General features: G+C 36.6%; 1 protein-coding gene across 3 annotated transcripts in view; it reads left to right on the forward strand.

Moving 5' to 3' along the window:
* Nucleotides 1–19,794, forward strand: part of kcnq4 (potassium voltage-gated channel subfamily Q member 4) — a 44,794-nt gene extending 25,000 nt beyond the window's left edge. Inside the window, exons 4-20 of one of the 3 annotated variants that reach the window (XM_077589926.1) lie at nucleotides 807–933; nucleotides 1,007–1,182; nucleotides 2,521–2,643; nucleotides 3,131–3,241; nucleotides 3,326–3,421; nucleotides 4,621–4,709; nucleotides 6,203–6,223; nucleotides 7,579–7,635; nucleotides 10,624–10,853; nucleotides 11,418–11,517; nucleotides 13,279–13,410; nucleotides 13,484–13,622; nucleotides 14,614–16,505; nucleotides 17,487–17,668; nucleotides 18,776–18,843; nucleotides 18,910–19,053; nucleotides 19,686–19,794. In XM_077589926.1, coding sequence (XP_077446052.1) covers nucleotides 807–933; nucleotides 1,007–1,182; nucleotides 2,521–2,643; nucleotides 3,131–3,241; nucleotides 3,326–3,421; nucleotides 4,621–4,709; nucleotides 6,203–6,223; nucleotides 7,579–7,635; nucleotides 10,624–10,853; nucleotides 11,418–11,517; nucleotides 13,279–13,410; nucleotides 13,484–13,622; nucleotides 14,614–14,820 — 1,608 coding nt within the window. In that variant the 3' untranslated portion in view covers nucleotides 14,821–16,505; nucleotides 17,487–17,668; nucleotides 18,776–18,843; nucleotides 18,910–19,053; nucleotides 19,686–19,794. Of the gene's footprint in view, nucleotides 1–806; nucleotides 934–1,006; nucleotides 1,183–2,520; nucleotides 2,644–3,130; nucleotides 3,242–3,325; nucleotides 3,422–4,620; nucleotides 4,710–5,794; nucleotides 5,939–6,202; nucleotides 6,224–7,578; nucleotides 7,636–10,623; nucleotides 10,854–11,417; nucleotides 11,518–13,278; nucleotides 13,411–13,483; nucleotides 13,623–14,613; nucleotides 16,506–17,486; nucleotides 17,669–18,775; nucleotides 18,844–18,909; nucleotides 19,054–19,685 lie in introns of all 3 variants that reach the window. The other 2 variants (XM_077589925.1, XM_077589927.1) reach the window with 2 other exon arrangements.
* The last annotated feature ends 17 nt before the right edge of the window (nucleotides 19,795–19,811 follow it).

Genomic DNA, 19,811 nt, shown 5'->3' on the forward strand with positions numbered 1-19,811 from the left:
GTGGCCATGATGTTCTGCTGCGTCCGCTGTATGCTCGTATATCAAAATTTGTCTCGTATCTCAAGATAAATATTTGCCCGAAATTTTACTCGTATCTCAAATTGCTCGTATGTCGGGGCACTCGTATGTCGAGGTACCACTGTATATTCAAATGTACAGACAGATTTTTAAAAAGTCCTCCAATCCGCTTACAAAGCATACTTACGTATACCTATCGTTATCATTGCATTAATTAACTAGAAATCTAAATCTGAATTTAGCATTTAACATTTCAAAATTTTTCTAATGTATTTGCTAACTTTCCCTGGCTGGGATTCATCTCTCCAGTCATGTTAAGTATTCTGTGTTTAATGCACTTATGATATTTCCAATCAAATATGTCATTTATTTTATTTAGCAGAAATACTAGGTGTATGTTGATCATGACTTTCACGATAATGGGTAACAGTATACGTTTTTTTTGGATAGCAAATATTAGTGCCGATAATACAAAATCTTCCATGTTTAAAATTTTGATTCAAGGTTCTTCAATATATAATATAATCCAATATTACTGTATGTTGACATTCAACACATTCAGTTAGATTTCTCCTTACGTGATAAATACAAGGCAAATGTATTTGACGGTTGTGTTGCAGAAACCTTTCAGGCATTTTAATGAAAACCATTCAAAAACCAAAAAAGGCGTATTTAAACGTTGATGTGGATGTCGATTTGATATTCGCCTAGCAAAGCGATCCAGATCGATGTTAACTCGTTGAATCCGTAGAACTTCGCTGCATCCTTTTGTTGTGTTCGTTTCGCAGGAGTTTGTGATGATCGTGGTGTTCGGCCTGGAATACTTCATCAGAATCTGGGCGGCGGGCTGCTGCTGCCGATATCGCGGCTGGAAGGGACGGCTGCGATTCGCCCGCAAGCCCTTCTGCATCATCGGTCAGGAGCTAGTCAGGAAATCCTCGGCCATCGCCGTTCTTTCCTCACTTTTTTTTCGTCGCTTTCTTTTCAGACTTCATCGTCTTCGTAGCGTCGCTGGCCGTCATTGCGGCGGGCACGCAGGGAAACATCTTTGCTACGTCGGCGCTCCGTAGCATGCGCTTTCTACAGATCCTGCGCATGGTACGCATGGATCGGCGCGGGGGCACTTGGAAGCTGCTGGGATCGGTCGTCTATGCTCACAGCAAGGTGGGAATCAATAAAGATGAAAATAATCAATAAAATACTTCAAAAATGGTCTGACAACAGTTTAGATGTAAACATTCTGACCAAGAATAAAACAAAAATGTGTATATACGTGTATGTGTATATATGTGTGTATGTATGTGTGTGTGTATATATGTATATATGTGTATGTGTGTGTATATGTATATATGTGTATGTGTGTGTATATATGTATTAACGTGTATGTGTGTATATATGTAAATATGTGTGTGTGTATATATATGTATGTTGTGTGTATATATGTATGTGTATGTGTGTATAAATGTGTATATATGTGTGTGTATATATGTATGTGTATATACATGTATGTGTATATACATGTATGTGTATATACATGTATGTGCATATGCATGTATGTGCATATGCATGTATGTGTATATACATGTATGTGTATTTACATTTATGTGTATATGCATGTATGTGTATATGCATGTATGTGTATGTGCATGTATGTGTATATGCATGTATGTGTATGTGCATGTATGTGTATATACATGTATGTGTATATGCATGTATGTGTATATGCATGTATGTGTATATGCATGTATGTGTATATGCATGTATGTGTGTGTATATATATATATATGAAAAATACGCAAAATTATAATGCTTAATTAATAATGAGACAAAAATATATTTTACTCAATACATACTGTTTTAAAAAAATAAGCAATTTTGGACGGGATTTTTTTTGTAAAAAGTATGTTTTTTTTGTAAGACTGTGCATGTAAGCAAGCAATGTACCCACATAGTCAAGATGTCAGCGTCACAGTGATATCTACAGATTCTTTTCAATTTAGTGCATACAAAACTGATTGGGCACCCTGTCCACTTTGGGGAAAATTTTAGACTTTTTAGTGCACCCTATTTTAATATGTACTGCATTGTGTTTGTATGGTTTATTATTGCTTAATAAGGGGAATTTCAATCATTAATAAGGGGAGCAATTGTAAAAACAATGAATTGTGATATCAATAAAAATTGACGGGAAAAAAACAAGTTATCACCCTCACATGGCTAACGCTAAACTTCCGCTGATCACGACTGCACTGGAATGCGATTATTGAAGATTTTTAATGGTAGTTTAATGGGACAAAAGCTCAAGAATAAGCAATGAGCGTCTGTTACGTACTCGCCGGCTGCCTGAAAGGCCAAAGTTCACTGGAAGGCTCATTTGGCGTCCAGCCTTTGTGCTGATAAGGACGAACGTGCAGCTCGAATGGCCGTTTGAAAGTGATTAGCGCATCGATATGAGAGTGATGATTAATGGGTGCAACAGCTGACTTCCTGTGCATCTCTCAGGAGCTGATCACGGCGTGGTACATCGGCTTTCTGGTGCTTATCTTTGCCTCATTCCTCGTCTACCTGGCCGAGAAGGACAACACTGACTTCAGCAACTATGCAGACTCCCTCTGGTGGGGCATTGTGAGTAGCAAGGAGGAAATCGCTGTGACCGCTTCATTTCTTACGCAGGAGTGCCAAGAGAGGAGCTTCATTAAGAAGCATGCATTTACAATGATGATATTTTGAGGTGCAGTTTCATAGGAAGGGCTTATTTTCTCTCTTTTTTTAATGTTTCACCTTTTTTACTCTTAACTATTCTGACATTCTTATTTTTGTGATGAGATTAATATATATATATGTATTGTTGAAATGTTTTTTTATGAATGAATTGGAGATTTCATTTTTTTTTAAACTTAATTCATATTTTTTTTAGTTAAATATGTGTATTCTTTGTTCCTTTATTTGTTTTTATTTTATTACTCCTTTTTGTTCTCAACTGTTCTTTTTTTAATATTGTTTTTATTCAATTTTACCTCTGTATGGTTGAATGGTTGTGATGAAAACACATCAGAATACAAGATAAACATGCAATATATATATATTTTTAATGTCTGTTTATAATTTCTAGATAACGTTGACCACTATTGGTTACGGCGACAAAATCCCTCGTACATGGCAGGGGCGTCTCTTGGCGGCTGGTTTTGCTCTCCTAGGCGTCTCCTTCTTTGCCTTGCCTGCAGTAAGTCTGTTATTTTATGATTTTTTTTTTTGTGTTAATGTATCCTGCATACAAGCTCCTGTTCTTACTCGTTTTCAATTTTAGGGCATTCTTGGGTCAGGCTTTGCCTTGAAGGTTCAGGAGCAGCACAGACAGAAGCACTTTGAGAAGAGACGCATGCCTGCTGCCAACCTCATTCAGGTACAAGCAGCTACAGTATACATGGATATATAGCATATATATACATATATGTATATATATATATGTATATACATACATACATATATATATATATATATATATATATATATATATATATATATATATATATATATGTATATACACATATACACATATACACACATACACACACATACACACATACACATATATACACATACATATATATATATATACACATGTATATACATACACATATATATGTATACATACATATATACACATACATACATACTTACATACACTTACATACACTTACATGCACTTACATGCACTTACATGCACATACATACACATGCACATACATACACATGCACATGCACATACGTACACATGCACATGCACATGCACATACATACACACACATACATACATACACACACATACATACACACACATACATACACACACACACACGCATACATACACATAAATACACACATATATGCACATACATACACATGCACATACATACACATGCACATACATACACATGCACATACATGCACATACATACACATGCACATACATACACATGCACATACATACACATGCACATACATACACATGCACATACATACACATGCACATGCACATACATACACACATACACATACATACATACATACATACATACATACATACACACACATACATACATACACATACACACACACATACACACACGCATACAAACACACACATACACACACGCATACATACACACACATACATACACACATACATACACACACATACACACATACATACACACACATACATACACACACACATACATACACATACATACACATGCACATACATATACATATATATATATATATATATATATATATATATATATATATATATATACCATAAATATATATAATAGTCTATAAAGTTGCTTGCGCAGTTGATGAGTGACATAACAATATTAAAGCAATTTCATCAGTCAAATATAGCAAGACAAAGTACAAATACGTATGCATATGATGTTTAAAAACTATATTAAAAAGTACATACTAACAGTAAACTCACGGCGAAAATTACATGATCGAAAATGCTGCAATGGACTTGACTAACAAAAATGGAGTCCGCCTGCTTTTGCTGTGTTGAATACGGTGTGTAATGTGATTTGTGTGTGTTCGCCTCGCCAGGCCGCCTGGCGTTTGTACTCCACTGACGCCAAACACTCCTATCTGACGGCCACCTGGTATTTCTATGACAGCATGCTACCGGCTTTCAGGTAATACTTTGGCCGCCCGCTCAATTGCGTGATTTTGACGTGTTGGTTAGACACGCATGTTTAGTAGACTTTTTATCTGCTGCAATTGCACACACACAAACACACACAAACATTGTTTTTGTAAGTGCGTGCCCCCCCTCCACTGACTCATGCTTTTAATAATCTCCCTCATAATTGTGAATTATCTCCCAATGACACGATCATTTGATTCTATTTGATTTACTTTATGACATTGTTCTTTTTTCATTAATTTCACTAATTTGCTCAAAAGGAGAGGAACTTGAGAGTCAATCACAAAAATATACAGTGGAATGTCCAAATTAGGCTCTGATTAGGAATTAATGGAAATGTATTTAGATTGCGAAAAGCTATGTCACAATTTACGTTTCATAACTTGAGCGTGAATTTGTATTTCTTTAAAATTCTATTTTCGATCATGAAAAAACTTGCTCAATAACAAAGTTTGACCCCAAAAATGATGATTGTCTGTGAGTGAATAAAAAAAAAGTTACAAAAACTAATTCACATGAGTTTAGACAAAAAGTTGTGCATGGGACTTTTTAGTAAAATTTGTAAAATTTATCCGTTACTAAAAAGTAGCGGATACATTTTACAAATTTTAGACAACCAAGGTTCAAATAAATGTGTTGATTACTACATATTTAGATCAATGAGCTCTTTTATGAGTTCACAAAATAAAAATTGGTTGAAATTAGTTGACTAAACAAATTTGTATGCTTGGCTTTTTCTTAACAAAAAAAAAGTTAGATTTTAAATCTGAGACCGAACCAATTTGTTTCCAAAAAGTACATTGTCAGTTCAAATGCATGCATTCAGAAAACTAATTTGTCAACATGACAAATACATATTGCGTAACCAACTCACGATTGGACGTCATCAATTTTTATTCTTCCGCTGTATATATTTTTTTTCCCCCGATATTTCCTCTCCTTTTGCGCGCAGGACCATGATGGCCTTTTTGCATCTTTTGATTTTGCCTTCTTCATCCCCTGTTGTGTTGTTTTTTGTTTGTTTTTGTGTTGAATTTGTCATGTTTTATGTTTATTTGTGCACGTGGCCGTCAGAGAACTGACGCTACTGTTCAGTCACCTCCAGCGGCAGCGGAACGCCACCCAGAGGGCGCCGCCGCCGCCTTACAGCGCCAACTTCCACCACACGCCGCTGTCAGGGCTGCGGCCCTACAGCGCCCCCTATATGTCGGGGGACAGGTACGCAGCTCGCACCACGGCCCGCGTCATAGGGACATACATACTCCAACACACACACACTCAAGCTTTTGTGTTGCCATGCGGCTAACAATGATTGAACGCACTAACGCTGTTGCCCAAAAAATGGGCGTGCCTTCATCTATGTTTTCATCCTCCTCCTCCTCCTCACCGCTTTTCACTCTTCTTCTTCTCTTTGTCGCCACCATCACGACATCCACCTCATTTTGCCCTCCTCCTCCTCCTCCTCCTCCTCCTCCTCGCCAGGAGGCCAGAAGCGCCACGCAGGTTTGTGCCTCATGTCATCAGCTGCCATTTTGGGGCCCAGGGCCCATGCAGTTTTGCTTGCTTGACTTACTGGTGAATTCAAGATGAGCGACTTAAGTTGTTTTGGGGTGTTTGGATGAATTATTGTTGTTGATAGATATACTCATGAGGTGTCACGCATGCTTGCCATCCATCACCTGCTGATCCGGAAATTGATGATTCGCAGAGTGTCATTTTACGCCAAAAAGCGACATTTGGGGTTACAGACACTGGACAAACCATAAGTGCACCTGCAGAAAGAGTTTTGATGCAAAAATAGAAACGGCTGCAAGGCAACTCTTATGTATATGAAATGGTGAAAATGCTATAATACTGCTGGTTGATCTAAAAAATAAAAAAAGTCTGGTAAATGTGGTAGTGGCAAAAATATGATTACCGTATTTTCTGCACTATAATGCGCAACTTGGACTCTCAAAGCCCGGCAGTGCACCTCTATATATGGATCAATAATGGTTAATCACTGTATTGGAAAAAAACAAACATTCTGACTAAATGCATTAGATTGTGACGGTTCTAGTTGATTTCCATGCAATTGTGAAATGCATTTAACAAATCTTTCTTAAAAATTAAATTAAAATTGATGTTTGATGTTTACATTGGATTACATTGGATCAGATTACATTGGATTGGATTACATTGGATTATATTAGATTATATTAGATTACATTGGATTACATTGGATTATATTGAATTACATTGGATTATATTGGATTATATTAGATTACATTGTATTATATTGAATTGCATTGGATTATATTGGATTATATTGGATTATATTGGATTATATTGAATTACATTAGATTACATTGGATTAGATTACATTGGATTAGATTACATTGGATTAGATTACATTGGATTGGATTACATTGGATTATATTGGATTATATTAGATTACATTGGATTATATTGAATTACATTGTATTATATTGTATTATATTAGATTACATTGGATTATATTGAATTACATTGGATTATATTGGATTACATTGGATTATATTGGATTATATTAGGTTACATTAGATTATAATTTTATTTAATCCCGTATTCTGGAAATTTTCTTGGTTGCAGTAGCAAGACAGACACAGAAGACATTTTAGACCTAGGTAAAATAGTAAAATGATATTTTTCTGTGTAGGTGCATCTAATGAAGAGAGCAATCAGTGTTCCTTTGGCGCTTTTTAGGCAATTTGAAATGTTGAGCCCCCCCCTGCACCCTTCCATCCCTCACTTGCACTTTTTCCTGCTTCCTCCTACAATGGCCCTCCCTCTTCCCTGTACCTCCTCACCCTCTTTACCTTGTGTGTCTCCTCCTCCAGTCAAGTGCTCGCTAAAAAGCGAGGTCTCTTCCGGATTCATGCCGGACGCAAGCAGAGGTATTCGCGCACGCAGCCTGTGCACGACCGCCACCGCCATCCACTTTGAATATTTGATCGCTTGCCTATTGCATTCTTTTTTTGCGGACCAGAGTTGTTTTGTACTGTTCACGGAGATAAGTGAGCTTGAATGTGAAATTGCTGAGGGATAAAGATACCCCTTAACTTGATCGCAGTTTCTTTTAAAATTCAATTTATGGATGACCAGTAATAGTTTTTTAGGGGAAAAAAAAATCACTAACTTTAATTTCAATACCACAACAATAATTTAAAGCTCCTACTGTTACAAAAAAAGCGTTTCACATTTGACTTATTACAAACATATGACTCATTTTCACAAATCTCTATTTTATAGATTGTCATCTAGATTTTTATCATCACTGAATACAGTGATGATAAAAATAATTGAATATAAGTGAAATAAGATACTAAAAATAGGTGAAAATCATATTGATGTATGTATAGTCTTTGTTTTCCCCATTTATCCATTTTAAATACATTTTATTATTAAAATTGTGTTTATTTGAATTTAATGCGACTAAAAAATAAAACATTGTACTATTCTTCAATGTTTTAAATTCAAATAATTTTAAAAATGACCAATACATTAATTGTATACCTGTTTACTAATCCTTAGATTAAAAATTGCCAAGACATTTTTAAAAAGAAAAACACACATTTCTTAACCTAAACATATTTACAACGGAAATATATATTTTAAAATTAATTCAAATTATGAATGAATTTCCCATACATGCACAATTTACAAATACAGTAATCTATCGATCTGTGGTCCGCAAAAGTCGAAACTAAAATGAATATCTTAACATGACGAGATGTTTCGCGAGGCAACTTTGCCACGATTCAGCTCGCCGTTGCTCTTTTATTAATAAAGCATCAACGCGTAACGCATGTGCGGAAGTCGCCGATGTTTTACGAGCGTGACGAGTCCAGCATGTCTAATGGTAAGGCGGGCGTTTGGCTGGCCTTGCCATGAATCATTTAGCATGCCTCTTTTCTTTCTTTATTATTTACCAGCTCTTAAGTGCTCTCATGTTTCTCTCGGCATGAACATTTTCCATCAAAAATTGCCTATTGCAATGCTCATATCCACAACAACACTGCAATTTACCTTTTTTTTTTTGCCCCTCATGATAGGTAGAGGTCAGCACACACCTGTTATTATTTAAAAAGGCCTTCCATTAAGAGCCCCAAAATTTTATGAGTCCTATAGAGATGTTAAAAAGTTCATTGCTAAGGATATTGGAATGGAAGTTGTATTTTTAACTGATAAAAAAAATGAGGGGGGGTAGTGTGACCTGGAAATTAAAAAAAATAAAAATAAAAAAATTGAGTAATGATCGAGCAGCAGGACCCAAATATTGAACGTTGCACAAAGTTTGCAAATCAGTTGAATGATGCCATACAGTGCTACCGCATCATTTATGATGAAAAAAAGAAGAAAACTGTGCAATCGTCGTTAGATCGCTTCTTTCGGCCACTTTCTAATACATAAATCTCTCTCTCTCTCTATACAGTACTGTACATATTCTCTCCATTTTATGAAATGTTTTTTTCAGTACAAACCAATGCGTGTTACTTATACAAGCCTTAAACATACAAATGCACGTATATAAACCTTCAATATACTTATATAGGCCTTAAACATAAATTATAATACAAAATATAGCACTGAATCAACTTACAAACAAATTCAACTTATGAACAATCGCTCGGAACCTAACTCGTTCGTAAGTAGGGGAGCGTCTGTAGTAATTTTACATGTAATTGTTTTTTTTTAATATTGGAACAAATCAAAATGTTTCATGTAATTATTTTATTATTAGTAAAGAGTCCGAATAACACAAAGGTAAATAATTTACATTTGAAAATGTCTTCTTGTCATGATATGATTTTCATTTTTACTTAAAAAAAGATTGGCCATGTAATTAAAAGGTGTTTTACAGTACAGATATAATACGTCAAAAACAGTCATAAAAATGAGTGCACTAGTCAACAGACTAGTACATTATTTTACATGACAACTTTGTTATAGTATGAGAAATAAACTTTTAGACTATTATAGCTCATGACATTTACAATTAATGTGATGTAAAGTATTAACTCTTACCAAACCTTTTCACTTGCAAAATGTAAAATGGCCAAAAAGTTGTAACATGAGAACAAAATGCAAATTTAAACTTTAAAAAAGGCAAAATACATGTCATCATGTTACATAGAAAAAACATAAGATAAAAGCTTGATAATGTGTTAAAAAGTACAAAAAGAAAGTGTAAAATTGCTATAATGCAAAGTAGTATTTATGAAAATTAAAACCATCCTAAAAAGTCATTGCAGAAACAATAATCTGAACTATATAAAAGTTTTTAAAAAATCAAACAGCGGTGTGTAGACTTCTGCTAAGACCTTTGCTTGCATTTGTTTGGCTACGTTGTGAAACTTTCACAATCCACTTTTCCACATGCTCAAAAAGAGTATATCATTTCATTCCCCAAAACTGCGTGTTTGCGAAAATGTGCTCTGCTAATGGAGGAATGCGTGAATGCGTGAATGCGTGACTGCGTTGCTTTCCCAATGTCACTGCTTTGCGTTTTTGTTGACTACTTTTGTCCCGAGCGCGCAAGTTTGTGCAGGTGTTCATTTTTCAGGTGTGCGTGTGCACTCTGAAGTCCCCTTTTTTTTTTTTTTGGCTTAATCCGATGCGATTACGGGAGCGTGTCTTTTATTCCAATAGCATTTTTCAGCTTTTCCAGCGCCTGCCAAGTCATGATGAAGTAAAGTGGGCAGGCATGATTCCCGTCGCCATGATGATACTTTTTTTTTTAAACCAAACTCGCATCACTTTTATTAGCCGCATGGATTTACAGATCCCAAAGGGAGGGGAACAAAAAAACAAACAAATCAGCAATCCCGCACTGCATAGAAATAGAAACTGAACTCTTTTTTTTTTTCTCTGTCGGTCGGCAGCAGTAAACTCGGTTTCCGGGACAGGATCCGGATGAACAATTCCCGCTCGAGCCAAGTCATCCGGAACAAGGCGTCACCACAGGTGCCCGGCCAGAGCGTTAGGCACTCGCCCACCCAGGAGAACGTCCCCGAGGCGGCCAGTCCTGGCAAGGTGCAGAAGAGTTGGAGCTTCAACGACCGAACTCGCTTTCGGACGTCACTCCGGCTCAAAGCCAGGCCTCCTGTCGAAGGTATTACGCATTTTAGAGACTGACAAAACAAGTTTAAGTTCTGAATATTAAGATGTTTTGATTGATTGACTTATTTGATAAGGGACAGCACATATTAATGACATATTTACAGAGCTGCCAACCTCCGTCGACGTTTGGTCAACCGGACGTTTGGTAGAACGGACGTTCGGTAGAGCGGGCGTTTGGTAGAGCGGACGTTTGGTAGAGCGGACGTTTGGTAGAGCGGACGTTTGGTAGAGCGGACGTTTGGTAGAGCGGACGTTTGGTAGAGCGGACGTTTGGTAGAGCGGACGTTTGGTAGAGCGGACGTTTGGTAGAGCGGACGTTTGGTAGAGCGGACGTTTGGTAGAGCGGACGTTTGGTAGAGCGGGTTCGCGTCACGAGACTTTCATTTGTTTAACCCTAACCCTATTCACTCGATGTTAAATTCTATCAATTGCATGCGAACCCGTTCTACCAAACGTCCGGTCGACCAAACGTTGTTTGAATCAACAGAGGAATTGTGCAAAATAATATTGTGATATATTGCAGAATCAATTTTCCAAAACACCTTTCATTTGATAGTTGAGGGCCTGGGCGAAGACAGCGCGGAGGACAAAGGCTACTGCGACGTGGCAATGGACGATGTCATCCCTGCTGTCAAGACACTCATCCGAGCCGTTAGGTGAGTCACGCGTGAAATGACAGACTAAACGCTGCCTTATTCAAGAAACTGAGACGAGTCGTACGGTGTTTGTAAGGTTTTTGGGGGGTTTGTAAGGGGAATCATAATCATTTATAAGGGCAGTTATCGGCAGAGGTTGACAGGTATGTTACTGTAAAACAGTTTTTTCCCAATAAATATTTGTTCTGTTTTAAAATGAGGATTAATTCCCCCAAAAAATGCATAAAATATCCCAACATTTTCAAAAGTGGTTCATGCACATTATACTTCACCTCAAACAAATCTTTAAGGTCGTTAACTAGAAAAAAAATGTGCAATATAAGTCACAAAACTAACTTAATTATTTGCATCTTTTCATACAAATATACACTACACAATAATGATAGCTTTTACGGTAAAGGTCAGTCTTGTTTGGCCTTGGTGGGGGTCTTTCAACATTCTTGTTTTCAGACCGTTTTTTGTCACATTTGATGCTTTGGCAGTAATATTTGCTGCCTCTGTGAGAAGGAGACTGCCGGCATGTGTTAAATTTCAAAACGTTTGCATGTACGTGAGCAGCCAAGGCAACATAGGGAGGAAGACAATCCGTCACCCAAGCCAAAAGCTGCTTTCTGCACAATTGCTAAATAAATTGGGGAATAAATTAACACGCCAGGTGTTATATTTCTGTCGACAAGGGCAAGTTTCTATCCATTTGTTAGTGCAGGGGTAGGGAACCTATGGCTCGGGAGCCACATGTGGCTCTTTTGATGAGTGCATATGGCTCTGAACTAAAATATGGAAACCAGTGGTGTGAGAGCCGAGTCCCAAATGCACCAATAGGAGCGTCACGTCGTCATTTTTTTTTTCATTAGAGTCTTCTGCATCCATTCCCTCATTGATACTTATTGAACTCATTGATATTCATTGATTAGCAACAGCGTAACAACTTTGTGAAAATAATTCAGAGTCTTTGTATTTTAAAAGTGGTAAAATGACACACAAAAAAAAACATTTTCATGTATTTTTGATTTTTAAATTGTGTGTTTGGCTCTCAAGGAATAACATTTGAAAATAGGAATTGTGTATGGCTCTCTTCAAAAAGGTTCCCGACCCCTGCGTTAGTGCATTTGTCCACTACAGCCCAACTGGTCCCCAAACCGTCTGTACTCGGTATTGTTTCTCGAAGTTGACAAAATTTGCTGTTTGTGGAAGCTTCCAATCTGTATAAAATCAATTAAAACAGATAGATACAAACGTTGTTCATATCAATAGATTTGAACAAAATCCTCTTCAGTAATATAAAACCAATAGTTATGAGTTTGGTGTGTGTTTAAACTTACCATGTTCCTCCTCCTCCTCCTCCTCCTTGTTGTTGTGTATTTATAGGTAAAGGGGAGTTGAGTTCTATCCAGATCCAAACATTAAAGTGCCCTAATTTTTGCAACCCAAAAAAAATTCCTTCCCAGGTCTGTTAATTAAGATCTGTGCTTATTTTTTTTTCTCTTTGACTATCAGTTAACAGTTGTGATTCCATAAGTGCTCACACTGTCACGCTTTGCTGAGGCAGCAAATCCTGATAAGCCAAATGTCGCATCTTCATCCTCATCGTTACAATATATGTGCATGCTTTGCTCTTTTTGAAAGGCCTGTTTGTGAATGATAAGGTCATTGGGTACTGTAATTAATCTTACGTGGCGGGGGTTTCATTTTTTAATTGTGAGAGCGTCGGGGGGTGCAACACGACATAACCAGTGCATCTATTTGTGTGCACATCTGCAGGATTTTGAAGTTCCTGGTGGCCAAGAGGAAGTTCAAGGAGACGCTGCGTCCGTACGACGTGAAGGACGTCATCGAGCAATACTCGGCCGGACACCTAGACATGCTTGGCCGCATCAAGAGCCTGCAGATGCGGTAGTATGAGAAAAACATTCCCTGGATAAATAAATACATTTCTTTTGAAATGATGCCATGTGGCTTGGGTCAGGGTGGACCAGATCATTGGACGAGGTGCCGTACAGACTGATAAGAAGGCGCGATCTGAAAAAGGTGAGAAGACGCCGCCGGAACTGGACTCTCTGGATGAGCTCAGCATGATGGGACGTGTGGTCAAAGTGGAGAAACAGGTATAGTTCTTTGGTGATCGCACATAACGCGAACTAAGGCTATTGTACAGACGCTGCCCTACTTACGAACATACGACTTACGAACAACGGTACATACAAACATGTCTGCAAATTGCGTTTATGTCGAAAAATGTTCGTAAGTTCGATTTTGTATTTTTTTTCCGAGTAGTGCTTCTTTCCGCCGCTAATACCGACAACGCCTGGCGCTGTGAACGCTCAGCTCACCCAGCATCCACCTTCCTCTGCCCAGTTCGTTGGAGTGCGTAAGTTGCGTAAACTGCGTAAGTGCGTGACGTATCTCCAGTGCGCAAAGAACCTTTTTCATTTGTATCATTAAATATCTCGTGCATCCATTATTGAATATGGTTGGTAAAAAGCGAAAGGCTTCTAGTGAGGGAGGTGCAAGGAAGAGGCAAGCCATTTCATTTGAAATGAGTGGCAATAATAACGAAGCTTGATGCGCGTGAGAAAGTGGTGAGCGTTGCACGGGCATTGAATCGTTCCACCGTCTGTACCATTTGTAAACAGAAAGATGGAGCAGCAGGACCCAAATATTGAACGTTGCACAAAGTTTGAAAATCAATTGAATGATGCCATACAGTGCTACCGCATCATTTATGATGAAAAAAAAAAAAGAAAACTGTGCAATCGTCGTTAGATCGCTTCTTTCGGCCAGTTTCTAATACATAAATCTCTCTCTATATATACAGTACTGTACATATTCTCTCCATTTTATTAAATGTTTTTTTCAGTACAAACCAATGCGTGTTACTCATACAAGCCTTAAACATACAAATGCACTTATATAAACCTTCAATATACTTATATAGGCCTTAAACATAAATTATAATACAAAATATAGCACTGAATCAACTTACAAACAAATTCAACTTATGAAAAATCGCTCGGAACCTAACTCGTTCGTAAGTAGGGGAGCATCTGTATATTGCACTTTCTGTGACAGAAATAGACACATTTGCTCACTCTTCAGATTCAGTCCATCGAGGACAAGCTGGACCTGCTGCTCAACTTTTACTCGCAGTGCCTGAAGAAAGGCTCGTCGTCGCAGGCGGCCCTTTCGTCGCTGTTTCTGGACGCCGAACTGACATCGGACTACCAAAGCCCCACGGACCAAAGAGACCTCTTCCCCTCCGCTAACACGCTCTCACAGTCTGACAGCGCCACCTTGGAGTCGTAGCGAGACCTCTTTTCTTCTTGGTTAGTGTTTTTTTTTCTTCTCTTTTCAACCCTTCAGAGGGCAATGCTGGACTGAGGAACACACACCCCCCCACGCACGCCTCTTGAGGATCAACACTAGCTTGCAAAATTTGAGTACCACTGAATAGATAGCACACAATTATGGTCTCAAGGGTATTAAAACAAAGGTACTTTTTCCATTTTGTTTTTAATGGATTTTAGGATACTGTGATGAATGTAAGGCTCTGAGCCCACAGGCAAAAAAAAACAAAAAAGGAAAACCATCATTTCATGTTTGGCATCATGCACGCCAGAGCCATGTTTACGTTATGTTTGCGGCATTACGAGACGCGACGGGAGGCAGCGTCACCGAAAACAATGTTGCATGTTGTAGAAGACGTTTTTTTAGGGAGCTCGGCAAAAAAGGAGATGTGTGCCTTCTTCTGAAAGTTCCATACGGCGAATATATTTTCATCTTGTAAATAAGATCTGTTAAAATGAAGGAAGTGTAATTTTTTTTATTTTAACAAATGACGCACCAATTGACTGATTCTACTGGTCATAATATTATGTACACCCGCACTTTTTAAGTGTTGAGATCCAGTAGAATACTTTTAGCATTATAAAATGCTCTAGTAAATACTACGCCTCAATTAAAATAAAACTTAACTTAAACTACATGCCCATAGTAACCATTTCAATTCTCTTTTAATTAACTAAATACTTTAAAATAATGAATTTTACCAATAAAAGCTTTCCTCTAATACAACCTTACCTTATAAATCCCCCTTTACCTCTATTACCCCTCGTAACTATTTCATTTCCATTTTAATATTCGCTATTTACGACATACTTGGGACAACTAAAAGAGAAAAAAAATCAAACATCCTCCCTGAATAATTCCATATCTCATAAAAAATGATCTTTCCTTAAGCTTAAACTAATCTATCATTGGATCTCATCATTTTATTGTAAGGTGTGCCTAATAAAATCAACTATCATAACTCACTAGGCATGCAGCAACTACCTCTATGGCCACTGGAGGGCGCTAAAAGCGAGTGATTGCCTGACTGAAAGTATTTGCATGTCTCCTCTCTCACAATCTCTCTCACTTTTTCTCTCTTACTCTCTCTTTGCACGTTCTCTCGCACATGGCATCAACTTTTCGCTGTCGTTTTGACATTCCACAATACCAAACACACACACACACGAAATAAAGCAATAAAATGCTAAGCTACGCTCAAACAGTCTTCCACTTTCTTCCAACGTTGTAGCCGATTTTTTTCCGCACTTGATAATGATGTTATGCGTCCGCCAAGAATAGAAGTAGCTCACGTGACTAACTTATTAAATTATTTGTGTCAATAAAAGATCTTTAGACCGTATTTTGCCCAAATTGTCTCTTTTTTAAATTTGTGATATGAGTTAGTGCAACAAAAAAAAAGGGTCAGGGTTTTCGGATTTTTCGATTGGAAGATGCACGTGATTTTCTTTTTTTGAATGTTTTGTTTCTCCACATGGAATTTGACAGAGGAAGTTTTTGGAAAAGGTGAGTTTTTATTCTTCTTTACAGGTTTGCTCATCTGTGTGATTTATTGAACTTGATTGTATCTTGTCACAGGATTACCTGGATTGATAGAAAGGGAACACGCTTGGAATGCTGGGAAAACGTAAAAAAAAAAAAAAGTGAGTGATGACACACACATGAAAACAGAGCGATCAAATGTGACTCAATCCGGTTTGCGGTTTCCTCTTTCCTCACTCTCGGATGAGACAAAAGTTCAACAATTGTGTCTGCCGACTTTAGTTTCGTTGATTGAGCACAGGCCAACTTTTTTTTAGACACTTATTAACAGGTTAAAGGTGGCAAAGGTTTTTTGACATGACGTAACAGTGATGTAATTGTTTGAAAATAACTGCTTGTTAAGCATCCAATCGATTAGTTTAAGACATTCCACATCATGTTGGTCTCTGGTCACTTTTATAAAACCTGTGTACCATAAAACTAAAAAATGACAATTATACTACTAAACACTTACATTTTTTTTTTAAATTACGCTTCATGCCAAAAAGTTCCCTTTATATATATATATATATATATATATATATATATATATATATATATATATATATAAATGACAATTATACTACTAAACACTTACAGTTTTTTTTAATTACGCTTCATGCCAAAAAGTTGCCTTTATATATATATATATATATATATATATATATATATATATATATATATATATTATATATATATATATATATATATTATATATATAATATATATATATATATTATATATATATAATATATATATATATATTATATATATATTATATATATATATATATATTTGTCTGAAAAGCTCCAGTATTTGTATTTAATCATTAAATGCTGCTAGGAAGTGGATTTTACCCAATTTTTGTGCATTGATTTAATGATTATTTTTTATGTGTCGCAGCTGTAGCTGCAGTCGAGGTTTTATAGCCATTAAATAGTTTTTGAGGGTTGGATTGATTCGCTCAACTACTTATTTATTCGTTTCTTATTTATTTGTCTGTTGTTATTTGTGCTCTATGTGGTGAAAGCTTTAAATCTCATTATACCTGTATAATGACAATAAAAGCATTCAATCTAATTCAATTCAATGCTGCTTTATAGCATCAAGACCACAAAAATGCCACGTCATCTTCAAAACATAGACATTGAGTTGGGAGGACAAAACACCCCTTGGAGCGTGGTTACGCCCATTGGTGACGTGGCTGAGTTAATTAAGCGCATGCGCAGTAACCGTTCCTTCTCCAACGCCTTTCCAACGCCGACCGTCGACGATCACGCCAGAGGTAAGGAATGGAGCAATTCACTGGCCTAAATGGGTTTTTATCACGGTATCGGGAGATTTTTCAGCAATCAATTGATCCCCAAAACGCCAACAAATCTCTTAGTTTAATGCCAGGTTTAACACACCGTCGACAATTTAAATTTGGGCTTCTTTTCCCCACCGGCTGTGTGCCGAATGTTACTAGTTAGCATTAGCGTTAGCGTCACGATTTGACTTTGAAAGTATGTTGTCCGTTTTCTCTCCATTATTGAGTCGTGTACCAAGACTTTAAATTTAATCAAATAACGCCGAGACATCAACCGACAGTTTGCTGGGTAAATGCTCACTCTAGAATGACATCAAGAGGCACGATGTTGTGTTTTGTGTAATGATAGTTTTCATTGCAAGTGACAAACATCCGTTGTTCTGTTTTTACAAAAAAATCACTTATACAAAACTGTTAAGCCAACTTTCTCCTAGCTGTTAACGTCAGTCTGTATATTTAATCGCCGTATACAAAACTATTAAGCCAACTTTCTCCTAACTCACTGGTGTCAAAGCGGCGGCCCGGGGGGCAAATCTGGCCCGCCGCGTCATTATGTGCGGCCCGAGAAAGTAAATCATGAGTGCCGACTTTCTGTTAGGATCAAATTAAGATTATACATGTATATTATATTTCCTCATTTTCCCCTTTTTAAATCAGTAATTGTATTTTTTAATCCTTTTTTCCTTAGTGTTTTTAGTTCAACAAGCATTTAGTAAAATCTAAAAATAAATATATTTTAAAATTTCTGTTTTCCACTCTAATATTGAACATATTCCCAAAAATATTTTGTTTCCTTTTGAAATGAAAAACAAATTACTATAAGAAAAGGAAAAATAGCACTTGGCACTCGCTAACTAATTTTCATTCTTTATCTTGATCGTTTATTAAATTTCTTGTAAGATTTCTCTATCCCGTAATTGTTTGGCAACCCCCAAATACCTTGGTTAAATCAACTTTTCCCTGTTTAGCATCAAGATAGAACTACTCCCCCCCGAAAAAAAAAAACTATGCCTATCTGTTGAATCTCCAGACTCTATATATGCTAACTTATGCTTTTTGTGTGTGCAATTTTTCCCTGTTTAGCACCAAGATGCAGCTCTTCTAGCATGCCTAGAGCACTATTGAGGTTATAGAAGAGGAGACTGGACCAGGTAAAACTACACACAAAAAAGTTGAATCTCCATTCTAACTTTTGCTATTTTTTTTGCATGCAACAGGCCTGAGAGATCTTCCTCACAAGTTGCCCACTTGAATCATATGGTGTCTCTGTACTTCTGAAAATCCAAATTAAACAAAAGCCTAAATCATGGTGATGTTTCACTGGCCATTCATTTCCACAGCTCTTTGACTAAATCTTTAAGGTAAGAAGGATCTCAGTTAATGTTAGAGCAGGAATTCTAAGTATTTATTACCCCATCTTTTTTCTAATTTTATTTTCTGCGTTTATTCCCCCATCTTTTTTTTCAATTTTTTTTTCTAAGTGTATATACCCCATTTTTTCTTATTTTCTGCATTTATTCCTTAATTTTATTTTCCCAGTGGATATACCCCATTTTTTCTAATTTTATTTTCCCAGTGTATATACCCCATTTTTTCTAATTTTATTTTCCAAGTGTTTAATCCCATCTTTTTTTTCAATTTTATTTTCTAAGTGTCTGCATTTATTCCTTAATTTTATTTTCCCAGTGGATATACCCCATTTTTTCTAATTTTATTTTCTAAGTGTTTAATCCCCCATCTTTTTTTTTCAATTTTATTTTCCTAGTGTTTATTCCCCCAGCTTTTTTTTTCTAAGTGTATATACCCCCAGTTTTTCCCTAATTTTGTTTTCTAAGTGTTTTACCATTTTTTTTAAGTTTTATTTTCTAAGTGTGTATTCCCCATTTTTTCTTTTCTAATTTTATTTTCAAAGTGTATTTTACAAAAATTAATTGTAAGTGTAAAATTGTTTTGTGAACCTTTAACTAAAATGTCTTGTCTTATGTCTCTACAGGTGGACAAATCAGAGAAAAGACTGGCTACACCAATCAACACAATGTAATGCCAACAAAGTATACTAAAGTTGAAATGTTTACCTGTAAATAAATTTCTTTTAACTTGAATTGTTACTTGCATTTTT

This window comes from Stigmatopora argus, chromosome 21, assembly GCF_051989625.1.
Source record: "Stigmatopora argus isolate UIUO_Sarg chromosome 21, RoL_Sarg_1.0, whole genome shotgun sequence".
In the NCBI taxonomy this organism is placed as follows: Eukaryota; Metazoa; Chordata; class Actinopteri; order Syngnathiformes; family Syngnathidae; genus Stigmatopora; species Stigmatopora argus.